Source organism: Poecilia latipinna, unplaced genomic scaffold (assembly GCF_001443285.1).
Source record: "Poecilia latipinna isolate Pla-1442-1.1 unplaced genomic scaffold, P_latipinna-1.0 Scaffold2343, whole genome shotgun sequence".
In the NCBI taxonomy this organism is placed as follows: Eukaryota; Metazoa; Chordata; class Actinopteri; order Cyprinodontiformes; family Poeciliidae; genus Poecilia; species Poecilia latipinna.
In genome coordinates, this window is record NW_015114959.1 from 1 (window position 1) to 18981 (window position 18981).

General features: G+C 41.7%; 2 protein-coding genes across 3 annotated transcripts; one reads left to right on the top strand and one right to left on the bottom strand.

Annotated features, from left to right (window-relative positions):
* The first annotated feature begins 143 nt into the window (after positions 1 to 143).
* Positions 144 to 10271, top strand: LOC106937426 (SH3 domain-containing protein 19-like). 2 transcript variants are annotated; one of them, XM_015018941.1, is made up of 16 exons: positions 144 to 323; positions 1483 to 2478; positions 2951 to 3064; positions 3217 to 3326; positions 3551 to 3591; positions 3796 to 4009; positions 4097 to 4165; positions 4244 to 4381; positions 4455 to 4527; positions 5042 to 5172; positions 5276 to 5331; positions 5417 to 5649; positions 8172 to 8224; positions 8351 to 8537; positions 9858 to 9946; positions 10038 to 10271. In XM_015018941.1, the coding sequence occupies exons 1-16, from the start codon at positions 149 to 151 to the stop codon at positions 10146 to 10148; spliced, it is 2790 nt and encodes a 929-aa protein (XP_014874427.1). In that variant the 5' UTR covers positions 144 to 148; the 3' UTR covers positions 10149 to 10271. The 2 variants fall into 2 exon arrangements, with proteins under 2 accessions (XP_014874427.1, XP_014874428.1); XM_015018942.1 differs by having other exon boundaries at positions 5420 to 5649.
* An 831-nt stretch (positions 10272 to 11102) lies between these two features.
* On the bottom strand, positions 11103 to 14511 carry LOC106937427 (40S ribosomal protein S3a). The gene is made up of 6 exons (XM_015018943.1): positions 14395 to 14511; positions 13816 to 13919; positions 12837 to 13024; positions 11660 to 11868; positions 11455 to 11564; positions 11103 to 11272 (listed from the first exon to the last, which is right to left on the bottom strand). The coding sequence occupies exons 1-6, from the start codon at positions 14454 to 14456 to the stop codon at positions 11145 to 11147; spliced, it is 801 nt and encodes a 266-aa protein (XP_014874429.1). The 5' UTR covers positions 14457 to 14511; the 3' UTR covers positions 11103 to 11144.
* Positions 14512 to 18981: the final 4470 nt, after the last annotated feature.

An 18981-nucleotide genomic window follows, 5' to 3' on the forward strand; every position in this document is an offset into this window, starting at 1 on the left:
TGGAGAGAACTGAAACATGCAGTTTCAGTTCATATTGGTGCATCCCTAAAACAATAAATAACTAAAAAGACTTAATTTCACAGACATTTCCTAATACTGGGACATATCAATACACTCAGATACAAGATAACATCCGACGCTCTTTTTCATGACTCAGCTGCCACCATCCTATGACCAGGTGATTAAAGAGAAGACAGAGACAGAGCAGCCGGCCAAGCCCACTGCGGCCCCACGTCAGAGTGGAACACAGACCCAGCTGCTTAGGAAACACTCTGATCCACACTGCGGCGCCGCCTCGCCACATCCAGGGAGAAACCCTGCAGGTGAGGCCTGATCCTGGGATCTCGTTGCCTTACACAAGTGTCTTTCAAAGTAGAGGCTGTGATAAGGGGCGCTGTGGGGTTCCTCTTAAAGCTGGGGGGAAGATGAGGGGGAAAAATGCAAAAATAAAAGATATTGAAATGGCATGCATTTTTTTAATCTTAAATTTTTCATTGTAATTTCTGTTTTCTGTTTTGTCATTTAAAAAAAAAAAATTTATTTATATGTTATGTCTGATGCTCATTTTCGGGTTGGTTGCCTCAAGCTAGCATAGCTAAGAAATGGAGATGTTTCTGACAAGAAAAGCAGCGAAGGAACCGTGGTGTGGAGGACACTGCTGCAAAAAACCATGAGAACTGTGGGAATAAAATAAAAACATATTTTCGTATCAAAAGAGGGGATTGTAATAAGACTGTTGTTATTTGATATTGTCTGATGAAATTTTCTGTCACAGAATAAACTCATTGCCATCTAAAATCAGAAGTTACGAGGAAGCACTTATGCTAAATTAATGTAATAACTATTGAACAGTGAATAAAAATTATACTAAAAGTTGATGTTTCTTTACATATTTTGTAGCATTGTTTGTGGGTTTGCCAAGCGGGTCCCTGCCAGAGGTTAATTTTCTTTGGAGGGCCATGGCATGGAAAGGTTTGGGAACCCCTGCCTTACATCACAGTACAGGTTCATCTCAATAGAAGAGCTTCAAATTAGCAAAAGACATTAGAGACCTGTTGTCGTTGCTGCTGTTGTACCAATTGTCCAGACCGGATGGGACCACTCAGGTCTTCTGTTCTGGTCTGGTCCTCATCCCCAGAACCAAACACAGAGAACCAGCATTCAGTTTATATGCTCCACTAACCTGGAACAAACTTCCAGAAAACTGCAAAACAGCGGAAACACCAAGTTCCTTTAAATCAAGGCTAAAAACTTGCCTGTTTGGAGTTGCTTTTGATTCATAATAACTGGAATATTGATCAACATTGCCATCAAATGATGGCATTTGACAAAATGTAATGTTTACTGTTTGTTTCATAGATGGTTACTTTATTATGTTTTTATGGTGTAACGCACTTTGAACTGCTTTGTTGCTGAAATGTGCTTGACTTGATTCTTCTTGCCTCTGTTGGGCTCTAACTGTGATTTTCTTTCTGTGTTCAGCTAACAAGCCCCAAAAGCCTCCGAGGTCTTCATTTCCAAAAGCATCGGAGGTAAAAAGAGGCATAAAGGTTGTAGATAGATCAGCGGAGCACACCAGTACAGAGGGTTTTAGTCGTGCCTGTGATCCAGACCACTGGGAATCTGATGAGTCTGTCCCCCAACGTACGAGCAGATCCGTCACCGTCCACTGGACAAACGTGACTGATCATCAGTCTGACTCTGCTTCTGTTCAGCGTGCTGCTTCAAACCTAGACAACGCTCAGAGACCTGTTCCACGTCCCCGAACGAAACTGAACAAAAACGACACAAAAGAGGAGCATCAGACTTTGGTTACACTTGGAGAAAACTGTGACGTGTTTCAGTCTTTTCCACGAGACGTTCCCACCAATAAGTACTTGGAGGAATTACTAGAGGTCTTCGGTGAACGTAGCGAGTGTGAGGAGGGCCGGTACTACATCGACCAGTTGTATGAGAAGTCGTTGGATGAAGATGCAGATGGAACAATGAGTGACGACCACAATCACCGAAACATCCGTGCCAGGATTCAAGCTTTTGAGAGCCAAACTGGTACCGAAGAGGACAATGGGTCACAAGCAGCCACACCAAACCTTCCACCCAGGAGGGCCACCTACAGACCCCCAGTTGCTTCTAAACCTCCTGCAACTTTTAAACCTAATGGCACAAATAACTCCAGTCAGAACATGTTCGCTTCTCAAAACTCACAAAACCAAGAACCGCTCACCAGACCCAAGCCTCCTACCAAACCAGTGGGGCATTCGGTGAGAGAGGAGCTGGAGGCCTTACACAGCAACGGGGGTCAGCCCCACAGGTCACGACCTTTCGGGTTGACCAGGTCCGACGGCGTCGACAAAGAGGAACCGGCTCCGCTTCCGCCCGTACCGCCGGTGAAACCATTCAAAGAGCCACTCAGACCCAACCTGAACATAAACAACTACAACTCACACGAGGAGAGTGAGAGCGTGGCCGGCCCAGTCAGTGAGTAGAGCTTTGTTTCTGTTAGATGGCCTGCTCCGGTGAAAGATTGAATCATTCTTTAAGTTTGTAATTAGGGCTTAAAAATAGCATTTTCGTACCAATCCGATTTTTAGCAATTTAGTTTTTCTCGTTTTCTTTTTTGAAAAGAAATCAGAGATGACAGAAAATACCATGTTCCACTGGCAGATTATTTCACTTGTAACAGGACATTTTCCCCAAGAGTGAAATAATCTGCCAGTGGAACTTGAATATTTTCATCAATATTAAGGAATTATTGACTTAAGACAAGCTCCTGTATCTTGTAAGCTAGCTATATCTTATTTCAAGTGCACTAAGACAGTCACATTAGAAACTAGACCAAAACTACTTGGTATGATTTTGTGTTTTTGCAGTGCATCATGGATGTCCAACCTTTTCTTGTCAATGCAGCGTAACTACATGGCTAATCGGTCGGCTTTCTCTCTTTGTTTAGAAAAAGTGCCGCTCAAACCTCAGTATAGTTTGGCTGGCGATGTCAGCTCTGTCAGCAGACAGGGCACATGGAAAAGACCAACCACCATCAGGGTTCCTAGCAAGGCTGCTTCAGGTGAGCGTGGAGTTTCATCTTAACAGGTCCAGAGTGGAATTTGTGTGATTTCCACACATTTTTACCTGCTGTCAGCACTTTTACCAAGCTATGTCAGAGCCCTGAGTTGGTCATATTTTTCCCATTAAACATGGCTCTCTCTTCAATGACAGATAACTTTCTGGATGATGCTCCTCCTCTTCCAGTTAAAAAGCCCATAGGATCAACAAACTCCTCCTCAGCAAGCTATAAGGAGACCCTTAGATCCTCAAAGTCATTTCAGGTGAGACTGACTTCACCGAGAGCCAGAAATGTGAAAGGTATGAGAATCTTCACAGGCTGAAAGGTTCTGCTAACAGTTTATAAGCAGCTAATATCTTGCCTTCAGTAGGAAAGTCTTAAATCTTTATAGTGTAAATGTGGTGTCAGTGGTTCTACTGTGCAGCCCACCTTTACCTCACATGTTTAATAGGAGTACTGAAAATCTGTCATGTTGTTGCTGTGCAGAACACTTTCAGCGCCGGACCAGAGCCGCCGCTTCCACCCAGGTCAGTTAAAACAGTTTTTATATCCCAAACTGCAAAAAAACAAAATCTTACCAAGTATTGTTAGTCTAGTTTACAGTCCAAATATTTTAGAATACATGAAATAAGACAAAACTTACAAGTAACTTTTCAGCAAGATATAGGAGCTTGTTTTAAGTCGATAAGATGTGACCCAGCTGAGGGTTCCTGATGGGTTTTGTGCTTCAGGAAGCTCAGTGGGAACATAAGCCTCCCTCCCCGGCCCCCTCCGGCCAAGACGGGCCCCGGCAGACCTCCCCCCCCCAGCCTTCAGGCAGTGGGTCGATCTCAGTCGGAGCCGCAGCGATCTTCGCCAAAGTTCAAGTCTCAGAAGCCGACCAAGAAAGGCCTGGTGCTGCCTCCCAGGCCCGCTCCGGGCCACCGCCTCTACAACAACTACATGGTGAGAAAGATACTGGCTCAGGGCTCTGCGTGTGTTTGAAATTCATCTTTCTGAGACGGCGTTTCAGTTTTGGGTTGTCGCCACCAGCTCCCGCTCCCTCACGGGATCGCATCTGCTGATTTTGACGGGAGGAACTCAGAGGAGCTGACTCTGCAGGTGGCTGAAACATCCACAGCGTCGTTCTGTGTAGACTGAGTTCTACAGAACCTTATGAATTTGGTGGTTTCCTAACAGAAAGATGAAGTAATTCTGCTTCTGGAGAAGATCAGCCACAGTGAGTTTGAATGCCAGATCGGAGAAACCAGAGGGAGAGTCCACAAGTCCCGAATGAAGATCATAACTCCTCTGGACTCTGATTTTTCACACCCACAGGTAATTCATTGGTTTAGGAAATGAATCTGTGGAGGCTAAGCGCTAGTTTGAGAGCTGATCTGTTTCCCTGCAGGAAGAAGGTGCAGCTGCTTCGGGTGGATGTGCCGATGGGCTCAAGGTGAAGGCTCTGCATGACTTTGTTCCAGGTAAGAGTTTACGTTCTTTGACTCTGCATTTATAATTAACTGACAATTAAAACCCAAACCCCATTATATTGTTATAATATTGTCAGATGACAAATGTGCTCTTTAATGATGTGCTTTGTTTTTAATTAAATTTTATTTATTCTTTTTTTTTCTAGGAAAAAAAAAGCATATTATGAAAAATTTAGCCTCTTATTATGGAAAGACAGTTGGCCCACTTAACAAAGAGGGAAAAAAACAGGCTTTTAAGAAAATAATAACCGATAGTCGATCAATAAGAATCAACTGTAACTCATTAATTGATAACTTTCATCTCTGCTATGTACTAATCAGCTGACTTTTAAAAGCAGCTGGTTACACTCTATTTATTTAAGGAAACAGAGGGGAATACTAAATTTTTTGATGTTTTGCTCTGGAGATGGTGTTTTTTTTTTTTGTTTTTTTCTTATTTTCTTAAAACAATCTCAGAAAATCCAGTGTTTTATTTGAGACTTTAAATCTTTGGTTGTAACCACAGAGGGCCCGTCGGAGCTGAGCCTCTCAGCAGGAGACGTTGTGACTGAAGTGGAGCAGGTGGACAGCCAGTGGTACAGAGGCACCTGTAACGGCTCCACTGGGTTCTTTCCCATCAGTTATGTCGAAGTACTGGTAAGTTTCAAGCAAGCAGCCATTCTATAAATGTAACGTAGAGAAAATCTATGAATGAATGAAAGGAAGTTGATGGTGATTTTTTTTTTTTTCCCCCAATTAGTCCAAATCACCCACACCGTTAGCCAAGAAGAAGAAGACGCAAGCTGCCTCCGTCAGGTACTGTTCTGTTGGGTTTTGAACCTTTGCGTTGTCCTTGTCCAACCATCCCAAGAGGCTGACCGGACGTGTGAATTGTCCCCAGCAGCGGTCCCAGGTGTGTGGCCCGGTTCGAGTTCGAGGGGGAGCACAGCGACGAGCTGTCCTTCTCGGAGGGGGATGTGATCCAGCTGAAGGAGTACGTGGGGGAGGACTGGGCTCGGGGGCAGGTCGGCGTCTCTGTGGGCATCTTCCCTCTGAACTTTGTGGAGGTCATCGAGGATCTGCCTCCGCCTCCGAGGCAGCAGCCGGGTCCGGCTGCCGGGGTGGCGCTGCCAGGTGAGGACGATTCACACCTCATTTTGGTTCTGCTTTAGCTGAAGTAATCTGAACCGGGTTCAGGCTCATCCTGTCATCTTAAAGGGGCAGTATTATGTAAAATAGACTGTTTTTTTTTTTTAGCTTTACCTGGAGTGTTGCTTTGATTCTTAAAAGGATTTTAATAAGTTAACAGATGTACTTACAAGCATATATTTTCTTCAAAATTAGTTAAAATCAAATTAAATAAAAGGAGGTTGTTTCTAATGTTGCTAGGTAACAGAACGACGTTTTGTACCGCAAAGTAAGAAGAATGTAAGTTAATATTGTATATCAACACTTGTCTGATAAGAGAAGCAGTAGTTTGGATGACGCTATAATGACCATAAATGTATTAATTTATTCATAAATGAAGTCACATGAACAATACAGTAGATGAACAGAATGGGGTTGTGGTTATAATTAATGTTGGAAGAGTTCACAGCCCCCTGTGAACTCATACAAGGCAGCCATGTTAGCTTACTACATTAGCGGTAGCATCTCCCGGAAAATTACGACTTTACTAAGGCTGCCTGTCTCAGTCTCACCTAAGACAACATACAAACAACCCGGAAAGTCGCCACCCATCAGTTCTCTTTAAAGATTCTAGACTCGGCGTAAGTGGTATTCCTTTTTGAAATAAAACACGGGAAAACTGGGTGTGGGACAGCCAAGAGAAGGGGGGAGGGGGCTGGGGGTCTAGGAGGTAGCGAAAACTAATATGCCAGCATTACACGGTGTAAGATTAACAACGGCCCAAACCCGTGTTTCAAATCAAGCTTTAAGATAATGTATCAAACTTCATGCGCAAAATAAAATATACTACAGAAATATGAAAGCATAGACTCACTGTTGGGGTTGGGTTTGCGTTCGCCTCCATGGTCGCCAGCCTTGGAGATGCTGGTATTTCTTCAATATGACACTTGGGTCATGTGATTGGCTGGGTGTTGAAATCTGACAATGATTGCTAATGTCTGTGACCTGAAGTAACCTTGCCATTTTAGTACAGCGAATTTTTAGACGCTGAATTTGAGACGATTTTTTGCATTTTTTTATTCAAATTCTGATGGCACATATTTACTTCCATAAAAAATCCTTTAATCTCCCATGCAACCATTCAGCTGTGGAAAACCTCTAGGTGAACCTAACAGCTGGTTAAAACGTTGTCAAAGGGTTAAAAGGCGGAGTTTCAAAAAGAGCGGGAGTTTTTAAAGAGACAGAGGCCCAATCTCAAGGCGCTAAATTACAAAATCAATTATAGCAACTAAAGATAATATAGTTACCTGCCCCTTTAATGAAATGACCTCATCCGTTCTTCAGTCTTCATGGAGTTGCTTCTCTTGCCTCAGAGGAATTTGTGCCTCTGTTTTTGTTTCATTTAAGTCCGGTCCAGACGGAGGAGACTCTGCATCCAAATACAAGTCAGCAACTCCGGCAACTCCTCTGCTTCCATGTAGATTAATGTTCAGCTGTTCTGTTTTACCAACAAAATGTTTCAAGTTTACAGTAAATAAAAGATTCGTTTCAGTTGTTATTTTTCCCCAGAGGTGGATTGATTATAACTTCAATGACTGGGGAAAAGAAAAACTAAAAATAATAATTGGATGCACAATATTTTATCCGCATTGGGTCAAACTTATAGGTGAATTATGGGTTCAAACAAGCCACGGGCGTCGAGTTCCACATTGACCTTTTTACAGGCATCAACAGGCTCCTGGCATCATATTGGCTCAATATGTGAGAATTGGTGGAGTTTATTTGAACCAGTTAGTTTCCTGACATGGATCCAGCTTTGAAGTCAACAAACTGTCTACAGAGTGAAGGTTGGGCTTTGACAGGAAGCTCCAGAAGCTTCATGTTAGCCTGCTGCAAACATTGTTTGGGATCATTGTCCTATTGGAACACCAATCTGGACCCAAACACAAACTGTGCAGTGCAGTACTACCACTGTCAGAAACCCCTCAACATGGTTGCCACCACCGTGCTTCACAGTGAGCCGACAGTTTTCTGGTCTGTGTTCTCTGACCATAAGACTTTTCTCCAGATGCCATGTGAGTCTACAGAAGCTGAGAGCGGACGGAGCTGCATCATTTCTTTCCTGATGGTTTTCTCAAGATAACGAGTAAATCTTGAGAAACAAACTGAGTGTCGGTACGACTCAACCATGAGGACAACCAGAAACGTTAGTCCGGCTCGAAGACGTCATTGCGGGACCAGTAGCCCCGTTTCTCCGTTGTTCCAGGACGAATCAGGCAGCTAACTTTCTTGTCAGAGCGACTGAGTGCCTCAGATTATTAGGAGACTTGGACACAAATACTTGTTCCAACAATATCAGGCACGTCAAAGATGGTTTTAGTGCAGATGTAGGCTAGCGGTTGGCTTGTTGAAGCACCCTGTAATGAGCTCAGTTGCAAATGAAGACACCTGTAGCAGGCTGGAACTCTGCCAGATCCTGTGTCAAATGCAAACTTAGTGCTGCTTCATTATTGTTATTGTTTCCACAGGTCTTGCTGCTCATTCTGCCTTTGGACAAGCAGCAGCTGCCAAACCTGCCCAGGTAGCCATTATTTACACAAGCATTAACGTCACCAAAGATCAGACTGGAACACATGAACCTAAAACAGAAAACTCAACGGATGCTTATGACTTAAATTTACATTCTGATTCTTCTGTTCGTCCTCAGACCGCCAGGTCCGGTGTGCAGTGGGCGGTGGCTCTGTACGACTATGCGGCAAAGACCCAGGACGAGCTGTCGTTTCAGAAAGACGATTGCATCCTGATCACCGAGCACCTGAGCGAGGAGTGGAGCAGTGGCAGGCTCAACGGCAGGGAGGGCATGTTTCCCAGGGCCTTCGTCGACATCTCGTCAGGTACAGAGAGTTCTCAGCAGGGTGTTAATGGTTCTAAAAGCTGAAAACTTAACCGCCAAAAGTTTAATGTGCAAACCTAACCCTGCACGATGAGGAGAAGGTTCTCTATTCAGATGTTCACTATTTAATCATGTGACAAACTGATCAATAAATATGCATGTCATAACCCGATCCATGTGAACAGAGAACCAGCAGATGTGGAGAGAATGTCGCCCTAACTTGTGCAGCTGAAGCTGTTTCATCTGAGACTGCATTCACACCAGCCCTGTTAAATCTGCTTTAATCCAACTCCAGTAGATTTGTTTAGAAAGTCCAGTTTGCTTGGGGAGGTGTGAATGCGTAATCCAACTCTGGTCCCCCTACAATCCTCAGTTTCAGGTCGGTTGAAGTGAATTCTGGTGCGGTTCAAACGTATGTGTGAATGCCAAGCGGTTCAGAGACCACTCCAGAAGCAGGAAGTGGAGTAAAGCGCAGGGCACTCTGGGTAAATACAACCAAAAGTAGCACTAGAGGCAGAAATGACCTGTAGATTTATTTATTTATTTTTTATCAAAACAAAAGAGAAATCCTCCAACAGCTAAAATCACATGTTGTATCACGATATAAGGGTGTGATATCGGTCGATATAGATAACTTTTGTTCAGTTTTTTTGTTTTAAAATATCTGATATCCTGCCAAACTGATGACACAAGTTTTCCTGTTTTATCCACAGTTTTCTCTCCAAATAGTTTTTATTTTTAAGCAGTTTTGAGGCACGGTGGCAAGACATAAAACTGCTGCTGCACAAGTTACTCAACACGTTGTTTCTTTGTAACCAAAGAGCGAATGAGTGTGTTGATGGTACCAACCTTGCGTAGCTCGCCATGAGAGGTAAAGAGGTTATAGCCTTTCGTCTGCCTACATCTCCCAGAATGCTGTTTGATTCTGGATCTGAGTCCAATGTAATTATTGGACATTTTATTGGATGTATCTTCTATTGATTATGTTATTGCATTATATATTATTACTGGTTTGTCGGCCATCCCGGCATTTTGCAAAGAAGGAAGCTGCGGTCAGCATCTTCTTCAGAGGTTTTTGTGTAGTTTCCTTCAGTAGTTCTTGGTGCAGCACCACCACAGGTGAGGAGGGCAGCATGTATTTCAAAGGGTTTGGTTGGTTTGACTCGGTGCAGGGTGAAAGTTAACCGCAGCAGCTGAAGATGGAACAAATGTAATTTTGGCCCTCAATCGAATATCACCTACCGAACTATCAGGTGTGAAAACAGCTTAGTTGAGCGCCGATAAACGGTGAAGATTAACCCATTGCTGCGTTCCTCATCAGGAGAGCAGCAGGACGGAGCCGCTGGCTGCCTGATGGGAACGGCTCTGTACAGCTTCACATCAGACTGTGAGGAGGAGCTCTCACTCAAGGTACGGTGGTGTTTGTCATATTCATTCTTCATTCTCAATACGGAACCAAAACTCAGGCCCCAGCCCACCTGTCCTCTTCCTTCACCTGCAGGTTGGGGACATCGTCACCAAGCTGGAGTCAGTGGATGATGAATGGTTTCTGGGGGAATTGAGGGGAAAACGGGCCCTCGTCCCCAAAAACTATCTACAAGTTCTTGATTAACGGACTTGTGGACGTTTAATCAGTCGTGTTTGGAAAGCATTATAACTTAAACAGTATTTAAAGTTGTGCAACTTTTCTCAAGCATTTACTGAATTACGTTCCAAATAAAGATTTTTAACAGTATTTCTCTAGGTCTATTCTGAATTTAACTGAACACTTGCTCCCCCTAGTGGTTCTTCATCATCCATGCTACTGAGATGTTTGGCCCTTACAGATTTTTAGTGTAATATTAATTATTTGCTCTCTAATCTGAATAAGTCTGCACCGGAATTTGACCAGCAGTAGTTATTTGAAGCCTCCAGTCCTCTTTGATTAAAAGCTGAAGTGTGTAAGTTATTACCACTCCTGATATTATTAATGAAATGCATTTCAGTTCAAGAACTGAAACTCATTAAAATTATCTTTTAGGGTTTTTTTTTTTGCTTCCAGTTAATGGAAAACCCAGAATTCAGCTTCTCGGAAAATTTGACTGGAAAGGACCACCAGATATGAGATGGTTATTCTCTACAAATATTGACCCCTATGAATCAACTGCATCAGTTCATGGGAAGTTTAGTGGAAAGAAAATGTGCACAATCCAACAGGAGGAACCAGTTTTGACTGCAAAGCAAGGCCCATCAGAGTTGGCTGGAGATTCTTAAGGTGTGGAGTGGAAAAATCCCAAGATCTCCCAGCTATGAGGATGGAGGTGGAAGCATCATGTTTTGGGGAAGTTTTTTCTAGACAACTGCAAGGTGTGGAGCAGATGGGGAAAAACCAATCTGTTTGCTCAGCTCCTCAGCAGAGTCTCAGGCTGACTGCCTCCAGAACTCAAAACACTCAAAAGGTTTTAAAACTGTTTATCACTATGAATCAAGTTACTGAAATAAACTCTGAATTATTTATTGAATATGACCTTTTATAGTAAGAACTGACACCAAAAGCAGCTCCTTCACAAACACAGCCACAGACAGGTTTGTTGGTCATTTACATGTTTTATTAAATCTGTTGGGGTGTTCAGACAGTCTCCTGGATGGGGGGCTCATAACCATCGGCCCTCTCCACCTTGGCTCCAGTGTCATCCCCAGAAACCTTTGCGGTGGTGGTGGAGCCGCCTTCACCGTGGAGCTCCATCAGTTTGCCCACTGCAATGAAAAAGAACAAATTTGTTTCTTTTCCTCCCGCCTGTAACGGTGCTGAAGCAGTGATGTCCAAGTTAGAGAGGAGCATCAGCTGATCTCAAACAGTAATCAGGCAGTCATATGGGACCGAAACAGTATTTCATCACACGCTCCCACATGGCCGTCAACAGAGGAGGTGGACCTACGTTCAAACTTGGGCTTCTTCAGCATCTTGACCTTGCGGACGTAGACGTCGTGTAGGGGGTAGATGGACTGACACGCCTTCTCTATGTCTTTGCCGACGCTGTCAGGGATCCTGAAACGCACCATAAAAAAACAAAGCGCGTCAGACATCTTCCACCCAAACATCAGGAGTTCAGCTTCCCTCTGCTGCTCAGGAAGTGGACTTACAGCTTGTTGACCACTTCCTTCAGGTCGTTGGTCTGGACCTCACGCGTCATGATCTCCATCATCTTCTTGCGGATCTGGCGGACCTGCTGGTGCTGGGCGTACGACGTCTTCCTGATCTGGTTGGTGCGCTTCTTTGTGAATCCCACGCAGAAGAGACGCAGGAGGTATCCGTCGGTCGTCTTCACGTCCACATGGGCCTCGATCATGGTCTGAGGAAAAACACCGGGACACATTCTCAATCTACTGATCAATGCAAATCACAAGACAGCGTGGAGTTTAACTCCTACGATCTGAAGATCTATTTACAAGGCTGATCCAGGTAGAAAAACACACATGTTCCAGATGTCCATGTCAGCCAGACTGTATGCCAATCTGAACCCCGAATCAGAGAGCGACCATGACACTTCACTAAAGAAGTTTGTTGCCAATCCACCCCAAGCAACAATATATGGAACGATGACTAATAATACTTCATCATGTCACAACTCGATGTGTTGCTTTAGCTTCTCTAATCAGCCATGTTCACTGATGCACTAATTAACTACAACCCGTGTTGACCGGTAACCATAACTGGTCTCTGCAACATTATACTCAAACTGGGAAAATCATATTCACAAACTAGAGATGCACCGATCAAACAATATCTGAATCTGTGCCAATATAGAAAAAATATCTATGTTGGACAATGTGGCTGATCCATAAGGACAAATCTATTCAGTACAAGTCTATGTCTTGTGCTTCTTTTCCCCTTCTTTTTTTAAATTTTACATTGTCTGTTCTACTCCTAGTTGCACTGACTGAACAAATTAAAGTTGTTTTTACATGTTTGACCAAGCTTGTGAAGCTAATTGTATATTTAGGTGTGCTATACTGGTGCAGAGTTAGCAAATTAATTTGTAATTTGCACATTTGTCTGATTTTCTGTATCAGCTGATACTAAACCTTTTGCATCGTATCAGAAGTAAAAAAAACGGGGATCCCTATTGGAAAGCCCCACATAGTAAATATTTAAACCGGTACTAACACTGCCACAAAACTAAACTAAATCATCTTCCATTCTTGTTCAGGCTGACAAATGATCAATTTATTTAAAAAAACCCAAAGAAGAATAACTGCAGAAAACAAACATCTGAAAAGCTCACCACAGCTTAACAATGAAGCTGCTTCCAAACATTACCTGCCACTTCTTGACCATGGAGCACATCTTGTCGCGGGTCAGATCCATGCCGTGGAAGTTGGTGAGGCAGTTCTTGCCCTGAACGTCCTCGGTGACGAGCTTGAACTTGCGGAAGGCCACCTCGTCGTTCTGCAGGTCAGCCAGGCTCACCTCGAACACGCGTCCCTTCAGTCCATCAGAGGCAATCCCTGACAAACAAAGAGGAGCGTAAAGAGTTCAAACAACATGACAATATGAAGAGGAGCGGCGATTCAGTCTTATCCTGACGGGACTAGAGTGCGGTCCCACTTTTGACACATTTTAGGTGTCAAAAGTGGGATTTTTTTTTAGTTTCCACCATGGAAATTCCTCATGATTTGAAGCCACAAACATAAACTCTCTTTACAAAAAGACAAAATAAAGAGGTCTGAGGAATATTAGTTTAGCAAATTAAACATATACAACAGTACACCTTTCAAAATGGATATTTTGTTCAACCTTTCGTATCCAGTAGTTGGTATAAACTAGCCTGAACCACATGCTACTGTGCAACCAATACTGCATAAAGTGTTCCTGCTGTTCTAACACATCCATCTTCTTTATCTTTGCATTTTTTTTGTAATACATTGTTCATCTAAATCATTATTATTTGTATCCTAAAAAATCCTGTTTGTAGTATAAAAACAAGACGACAATAATGGACGATCTGAATGTACAACTTGCAAAAATGAAGTGATCTACTAACCAAGAACTATTTAGAACCAAGTAATTTTTACAATTCAAAGTAACTAAGAGTATTATAGAATCATTTAATTCCAACAATATCTGTGCATGTAAAGCTGAAAAATACCTACTTATTATCTATTACCAATATCTTTGCTGAAAACACAAGGAAACTATTGTGACTAAATGTTAGCTGTACATTTGTTTTCCCTAAAAGACCCTGTAGAGAAAAATGGTTACATATTAAAGTGTCCCCGGGTACAGAATGCAGACTTACTGGTTCCCTGAGTCCTGGTGACCAAGGTTTTGCCAATGTTGCGGATGTTGAACATGGCTGGTGCCTTCACATCGTACCAGTCCTTCTTAGAGAACGGGTCCACACTGTGAACAAGAAACAGTTTTTAGCTTTAAACTTCTTCAGCACTCTCTAGTGATTCTGAAATGTAACTCAGCCTAACGGTAAACTCTTTCAATTGGTCTGGAGCTAAACTGTGCTGCAGGCAGCTAGCTCATCGCTTAACACAGCACTGCTAACATTTAGCAGCTTTGGCAAATATCGCTACAATAACTGACTACAGAGACACCGAACTCTACCCTTTCTCTAGGCATACTGAAAACAGTCTCTGCGCTTTGTGTAAGTTAAACTAAGCGGTAGAAAGCCACATTAAGAAGTTCTGCTAGAGAGCGTGTCTGAGCTCCATACACAGATACAGAGGCCGGCAGCGACAAGACCAGCGTCCTCACCTCTACAATCTGTTTAATATCAACTTCATCCGTCACATTTATCTCGCCGAAAGAACAACGGTGAGAAGCAGAACACCTATTCCGTGTACCCGTGAAGAAATTTTTGACTTACATCTTCTTTTTGGCACCTTTTTTGCCGCCTTTGGTCAGCCTCTTATTCTTGCCGACTGCCATGTTGGCTACAGGGAGCGAAAGAGGAGGAAACAGGAAATCTCGCGAGAGTTAAGGAGAACGTTAAGCCGGGGACGTGACACTTGAATTATCGCGGGTTCTGGTCATTTCTGTGGGCTCCCTCTGCTGGTTAAAGGCTGCTTACAAAAATAGTGCGGTCAAACTTTTGAATTTTAAATTTTGCTTTCTTTAAATTAAAATTATTTCATCAATCAATGAAAAATATAAGTCATGCGAACTAATATGTTTAGATTCCATTAGTTTTTATAGTACGTATTTCATAGCATCCAAAACAACCTTTAAAGTATAGGTTTTGTCTATTTTGGTTATTAAAATTAACATAAAACTTGTTTTTCTTTATTCAAAGAATGTCAAATGAATAATAATAACAACGAAAATACAGCTATTAAAATTAATAAATGTAAAATCTCATAATTGTTATCTTGTCAATTGGGCCTGTAATTGTAAGTAAATGTCATGTGTGGTACATATTTATTACACTATATTTTAAATTTTTCTTTTTGTTACTTTTGATGATTATGGTCTCCAACTATGAAAACTCTACCTAAATAGGCTTCTCAGAAAATTTGATTCTTAATCTGGAAATATTGACTTGCTGAATATTCAAATGGTTGTAGAGACATGTTTGAATGATTTTGTGAGGTTCTCAACCTGAAATCAAAAACTAAACCAAATCGGTCCATCAGCACAGGCAATTGATGCAGATGAGAAAATTTTAGTTACTTAGATTCCCAAATTAAAATCTGCATAAGATGAAAAATGACAGGTACAAACCAAAGCATCCATCGGTCATTTATTTAAATGGATAGGAACACAAACATACAACAACTTCTACTCAAAAATACACTTGACAGATTCAATAATGAAACTTGACTAAACACACATAAATACAGGTGACCCATACTCAATGGATGTTGTTGAGAATAGACAAATAATACACAATTAATGCCCAATTAAAATGCACTTTTCTAGATTTCAGATTAGGAAAGTTTGTCAGTCAGGGTGCAGTGACGTCCTGGACTTTGGTACCTTTGGTCTTGGGAGAAACGGGGCAGCTTTTCCTCATGCAGATCTGAATGGGCAACACGCACGCACGCACGCGCGCGCGCGCGCGCATACACACACACACACACACACACACACACACACACACACACACACACACACACACACTGTCGATGCTTGGCTGTCTGGAACCTTTGGCCTTTTCAGTCAACTGTCTTCTTAGTAATTGTGTAAAAATAGAAAAGGAGAACTTGATAAGTCCAGTTTTGAGTTTTCGTTAGATTTAGAATCTACTATTACATGCCATATGAGTTTGCTTTTTTTAATTGAAATTTTGAAATAATTACATTATAATGTTCTGATTTATTGTTATTTTACATAATAATAGTAATAACAATTGAACAGAAGCACCCAAAAAAGCTTCCATAGAAGGGAAGACTGTTTTAAAACATTCAAAATCAGTTTACCAAACCAATATTAACTTAAACTATATAAAAAAGTATACAACAAAAAAATCTGCACAGCCTTCACTGAAATAGGATAAAACTTTATATGATAAGCAATTTATTTGATCCACAAAATTCCTACAGAAAATGTTTAATCAGCGACTTTTGACCTAAAACATGCAAAATAATTTTTCTTTCAAAATATTGGGAGTAAAAGTGATTAAAGTAATAGTTATCGTCAGACATGGCAATATCACAAGCTTTGAACAGGTGTAACTAGTTTCTTTGCATTAACAGGTCAAACAGGCATGTTGACTGTCTCCACCTACGGTGACCCTGCTAGGAATGTTGTCTGTTAGTATAATCCCTCCAGCTACCAATGCCAACTAATGAAGGAAATGCAAGTAAAAACAAGCAATCCTGTAAAATATGAACAAATAAAACACATGTACCTTCCTTAGCTCTGTGATGTTTGGTTTTTACCAGCTCTGATTGGTTTAGAAGATGTAGCAAAGATAAAATTATAGAAATGCAAACAATAGCTCAGATAACTCAGCCTAAAATGAAGTCTGAGTTCAGTGGAAATATTTCATGGTAAGGTAGAAAAATCAACAGCTTGGATCCATTCTGTGTTGCATCAGACTCGAGGTGCAATGGGCTGGAAGATAGTTTCTCCCCACTGGTCTTTGTACTGACCAGGCCGTGTTTAAAGGCCACACAGTGTTGATACTGACCATGCCACCCACCTTATGTCTTTATTGTACATCACAACACTCCAATAATCTCAACCTGGTTTCTGAATCACAACAAGATGAGAATGAGTTGTTGAATCTACCAGGAACTTTGGTGGGTCTAAAGGCAAAAGGTTGTCCAATGGGCCCCTGATAACATGTATCTAACCCAGTGGTGGTTTAATGTATAGAGTGAGTTCTGGTTTTGTTCTTAGTGTGTTCTATGGCCTGAGAGGTCACAGATTTTTTTCTGCTTTTTGAAATATTTAAAGTTGATATTGTACATTTCTATTTTAAAGGGGCTTTAAAGGGCCAGTATTATGTGTTTTCCAGGCACACAGTGTCAATAAACGATGCTGCCTTCAGTTGTTAGAAAAATGCTATCTATATTAAATATGACCTATAAATGAAATTTGACTTTGTAATTTAATGCCTTTAAAAACTCTTGCTTTTTCTGAAACTCTACTCTCAGGAAGTCATCACAACACAGATCCTATTAACCCTTTAACAATGTGTTTATCAGGGTTGCACTGAGAAGTAGCTCACAGTTCCACAAGGTGTTGGCTAATTGCTGCTGGCTAGTCTGAAGGAGCTGAGTGTGGGAGTCACGGGGGAGTGGTTCTCTGTGAGGCAGAAACTCTCTGAAGCTCGGAAACTGCAGTTCAGAAGAGGAGTAGCAAGCCGAAGGCTGGGCTAGGTCCAGCCAGGCGTTTTGCACAGCTGAATGGTTGCCATGGAGATTAAAGGATTTCTCATGCATGAAATAATCAAAGCAACAATACATGTGTGTCTTAGATGAGGGGGAAACATAATACGATGTAAAAGTGAAAAAAGAAGAAAAAAAATAAGTAAATTTAACATAATAATGCCCCACTAATAACATGCTATTGGAGCCAGTCAGCTGATGTGAGAACATTAAATCAAAAAGTGAGGCCTGTCCCCAGTGGGTGCTGCTGAGGGCTTCCATGGCTCCCAGAGTCCCCGTGGGAACGGCTCTGGTGAACAGGGAGGTCAGCGCCAGCAGTGACATCAGCTGGCTCTGTGGAAACGCTTCCAGCCTCTTCGTCCCCACTGCAGGGCGAATGTGAAGTCAGCGGAGCAGACTGACACAGGGGAAGATGGATTTAGAGCATTTATTACCACAGCTCCGACTGAGCGCAATTAGGATCCGTTCATGATGCAATCACGGAGTTGGATGAAAGTGGGACCCCTTGTCAAATCGGCTCTGCAAATATCTCACGTGTCAGGGGGTTATGGTGATGGAGGTGATATGAAAAGGCAAGCAAAGCAGAGCTGTCACTTTGCATCAATGTCTAGTCTGCAGAGCCTCTGGATGGAGACATTTCTCCTTGTGCTGTTGTGGAAACAAAACATTTTCTGTTTTTTTAAATTTCTTTAAACCACAAAGCTGTTTCTTGTTCTCTTCGAACGAATTAATGTTTGGTGCTTTCATCTGCATTGCACGATGACGTGGTTAATGAAAATGTAGATAATGACACAAATCTGGCCTGCTAGCACCAGTAATTGATATAGATAGAAACTGTTTTTGTTTTATTTACAAAGAAATGTAAATATTCTTTTAAAGGAAAACCTTTGATGCAATAAAGTGTATTCATCTTTTTAATAACCGTTATTTTTGCATTTCAGTGACATTTACTCAAAATCAGTAAAATCTACTTTAATTAACTTAGCTAAATACAAAAAACATGGTCCAAAAATGAACCAAAACATGTTTTCAAAGTTGAGACTTTTTTCTTTTGAGTTTTTCTTCACCTAAATTGGACTTGATCAATCCATAAAGAAATTTGGGGAGCTGACAGCACATTGAACAGTTATGGACAGGAAGCTTTGGAGCACATTCTGTAGGATTTCCTCCCACTTCCCCTCATTTGCAGAGTCATGCTTGCTACTGATCACTTCAGATGGAAAATTTTTCCCCGATTTCAAAACTCTGACTGAGGTGGAGTTTGTAATTCCGGTCTCCAGTATGGCAGCAGAGTGCGGATTCATCCTGCAGATCAACATCAACTTTGAGACTTTTGTTTTGCACAAGTGGATGCACAAATGTCCAGATTGCTCATTTAAATGTGATTGTTTCTTTTTTTTTGTTTCATTTTTTGGGGCCACAAGAGTTTTTGCTGATGTGGAGAAAATTTTCTTTTTTTTTTTCTTTTTTATTATACCAGGAGAAAACCCCATTGAGATTAAAAACCTTTTTTTCAAGGTAGTCCTGGCTGTTAGGCAGCAACGACACAAAATAAATTACGCAGCTGAAATAAAATGTCAAGCTATCAAAAACATTGTTATTGAATCTGTCTCAAGAAC

Coding starts and splice junctions, on each gene's coding strand:
- LOC106937426 (XM_015018941.1), top strand. CDS start 149: ATGACTCAGCTGCCACCATCCTATGACCAGGTGATTAAAGAGAAGACA. Junction 324..1,482: donor TCCAGGGAGAAACCCTGCAG/GTGAGGCCTGAT, acceptor TTCTGTGTTCAG/CTAACAAGCCCCAAAAGCCT. Junction 5,650..8,171: donor TGCCGGGGTGGCGCTGCCAG/GTGAGGACGATT, acceptor TTGTTTCCACAG/GTCTTGCTGCTCATTCTGCC.
- LOC106937427 (XM_015018943.1), bottom strand. CDS start 14,456: ATGGCAGTCGGCAAGAATAAGAGGCTGACCAAAGGCGGCAAAAAAGGT. Junction 13,025..13,815: donor CACCAGGACTCAGGGAACCA/GTAAGTCTGCAT, acceptor TTTGTTTGTCAG/GGATTGCCTCTGATGGACTG. Junction 11,869..12,836: donor CCATGGTCAAGAAGTGGCAG/GTAATGTTTGGA, acceptor GTTTTTCCTCAG/ACCATGATCGAGGCCCATGT.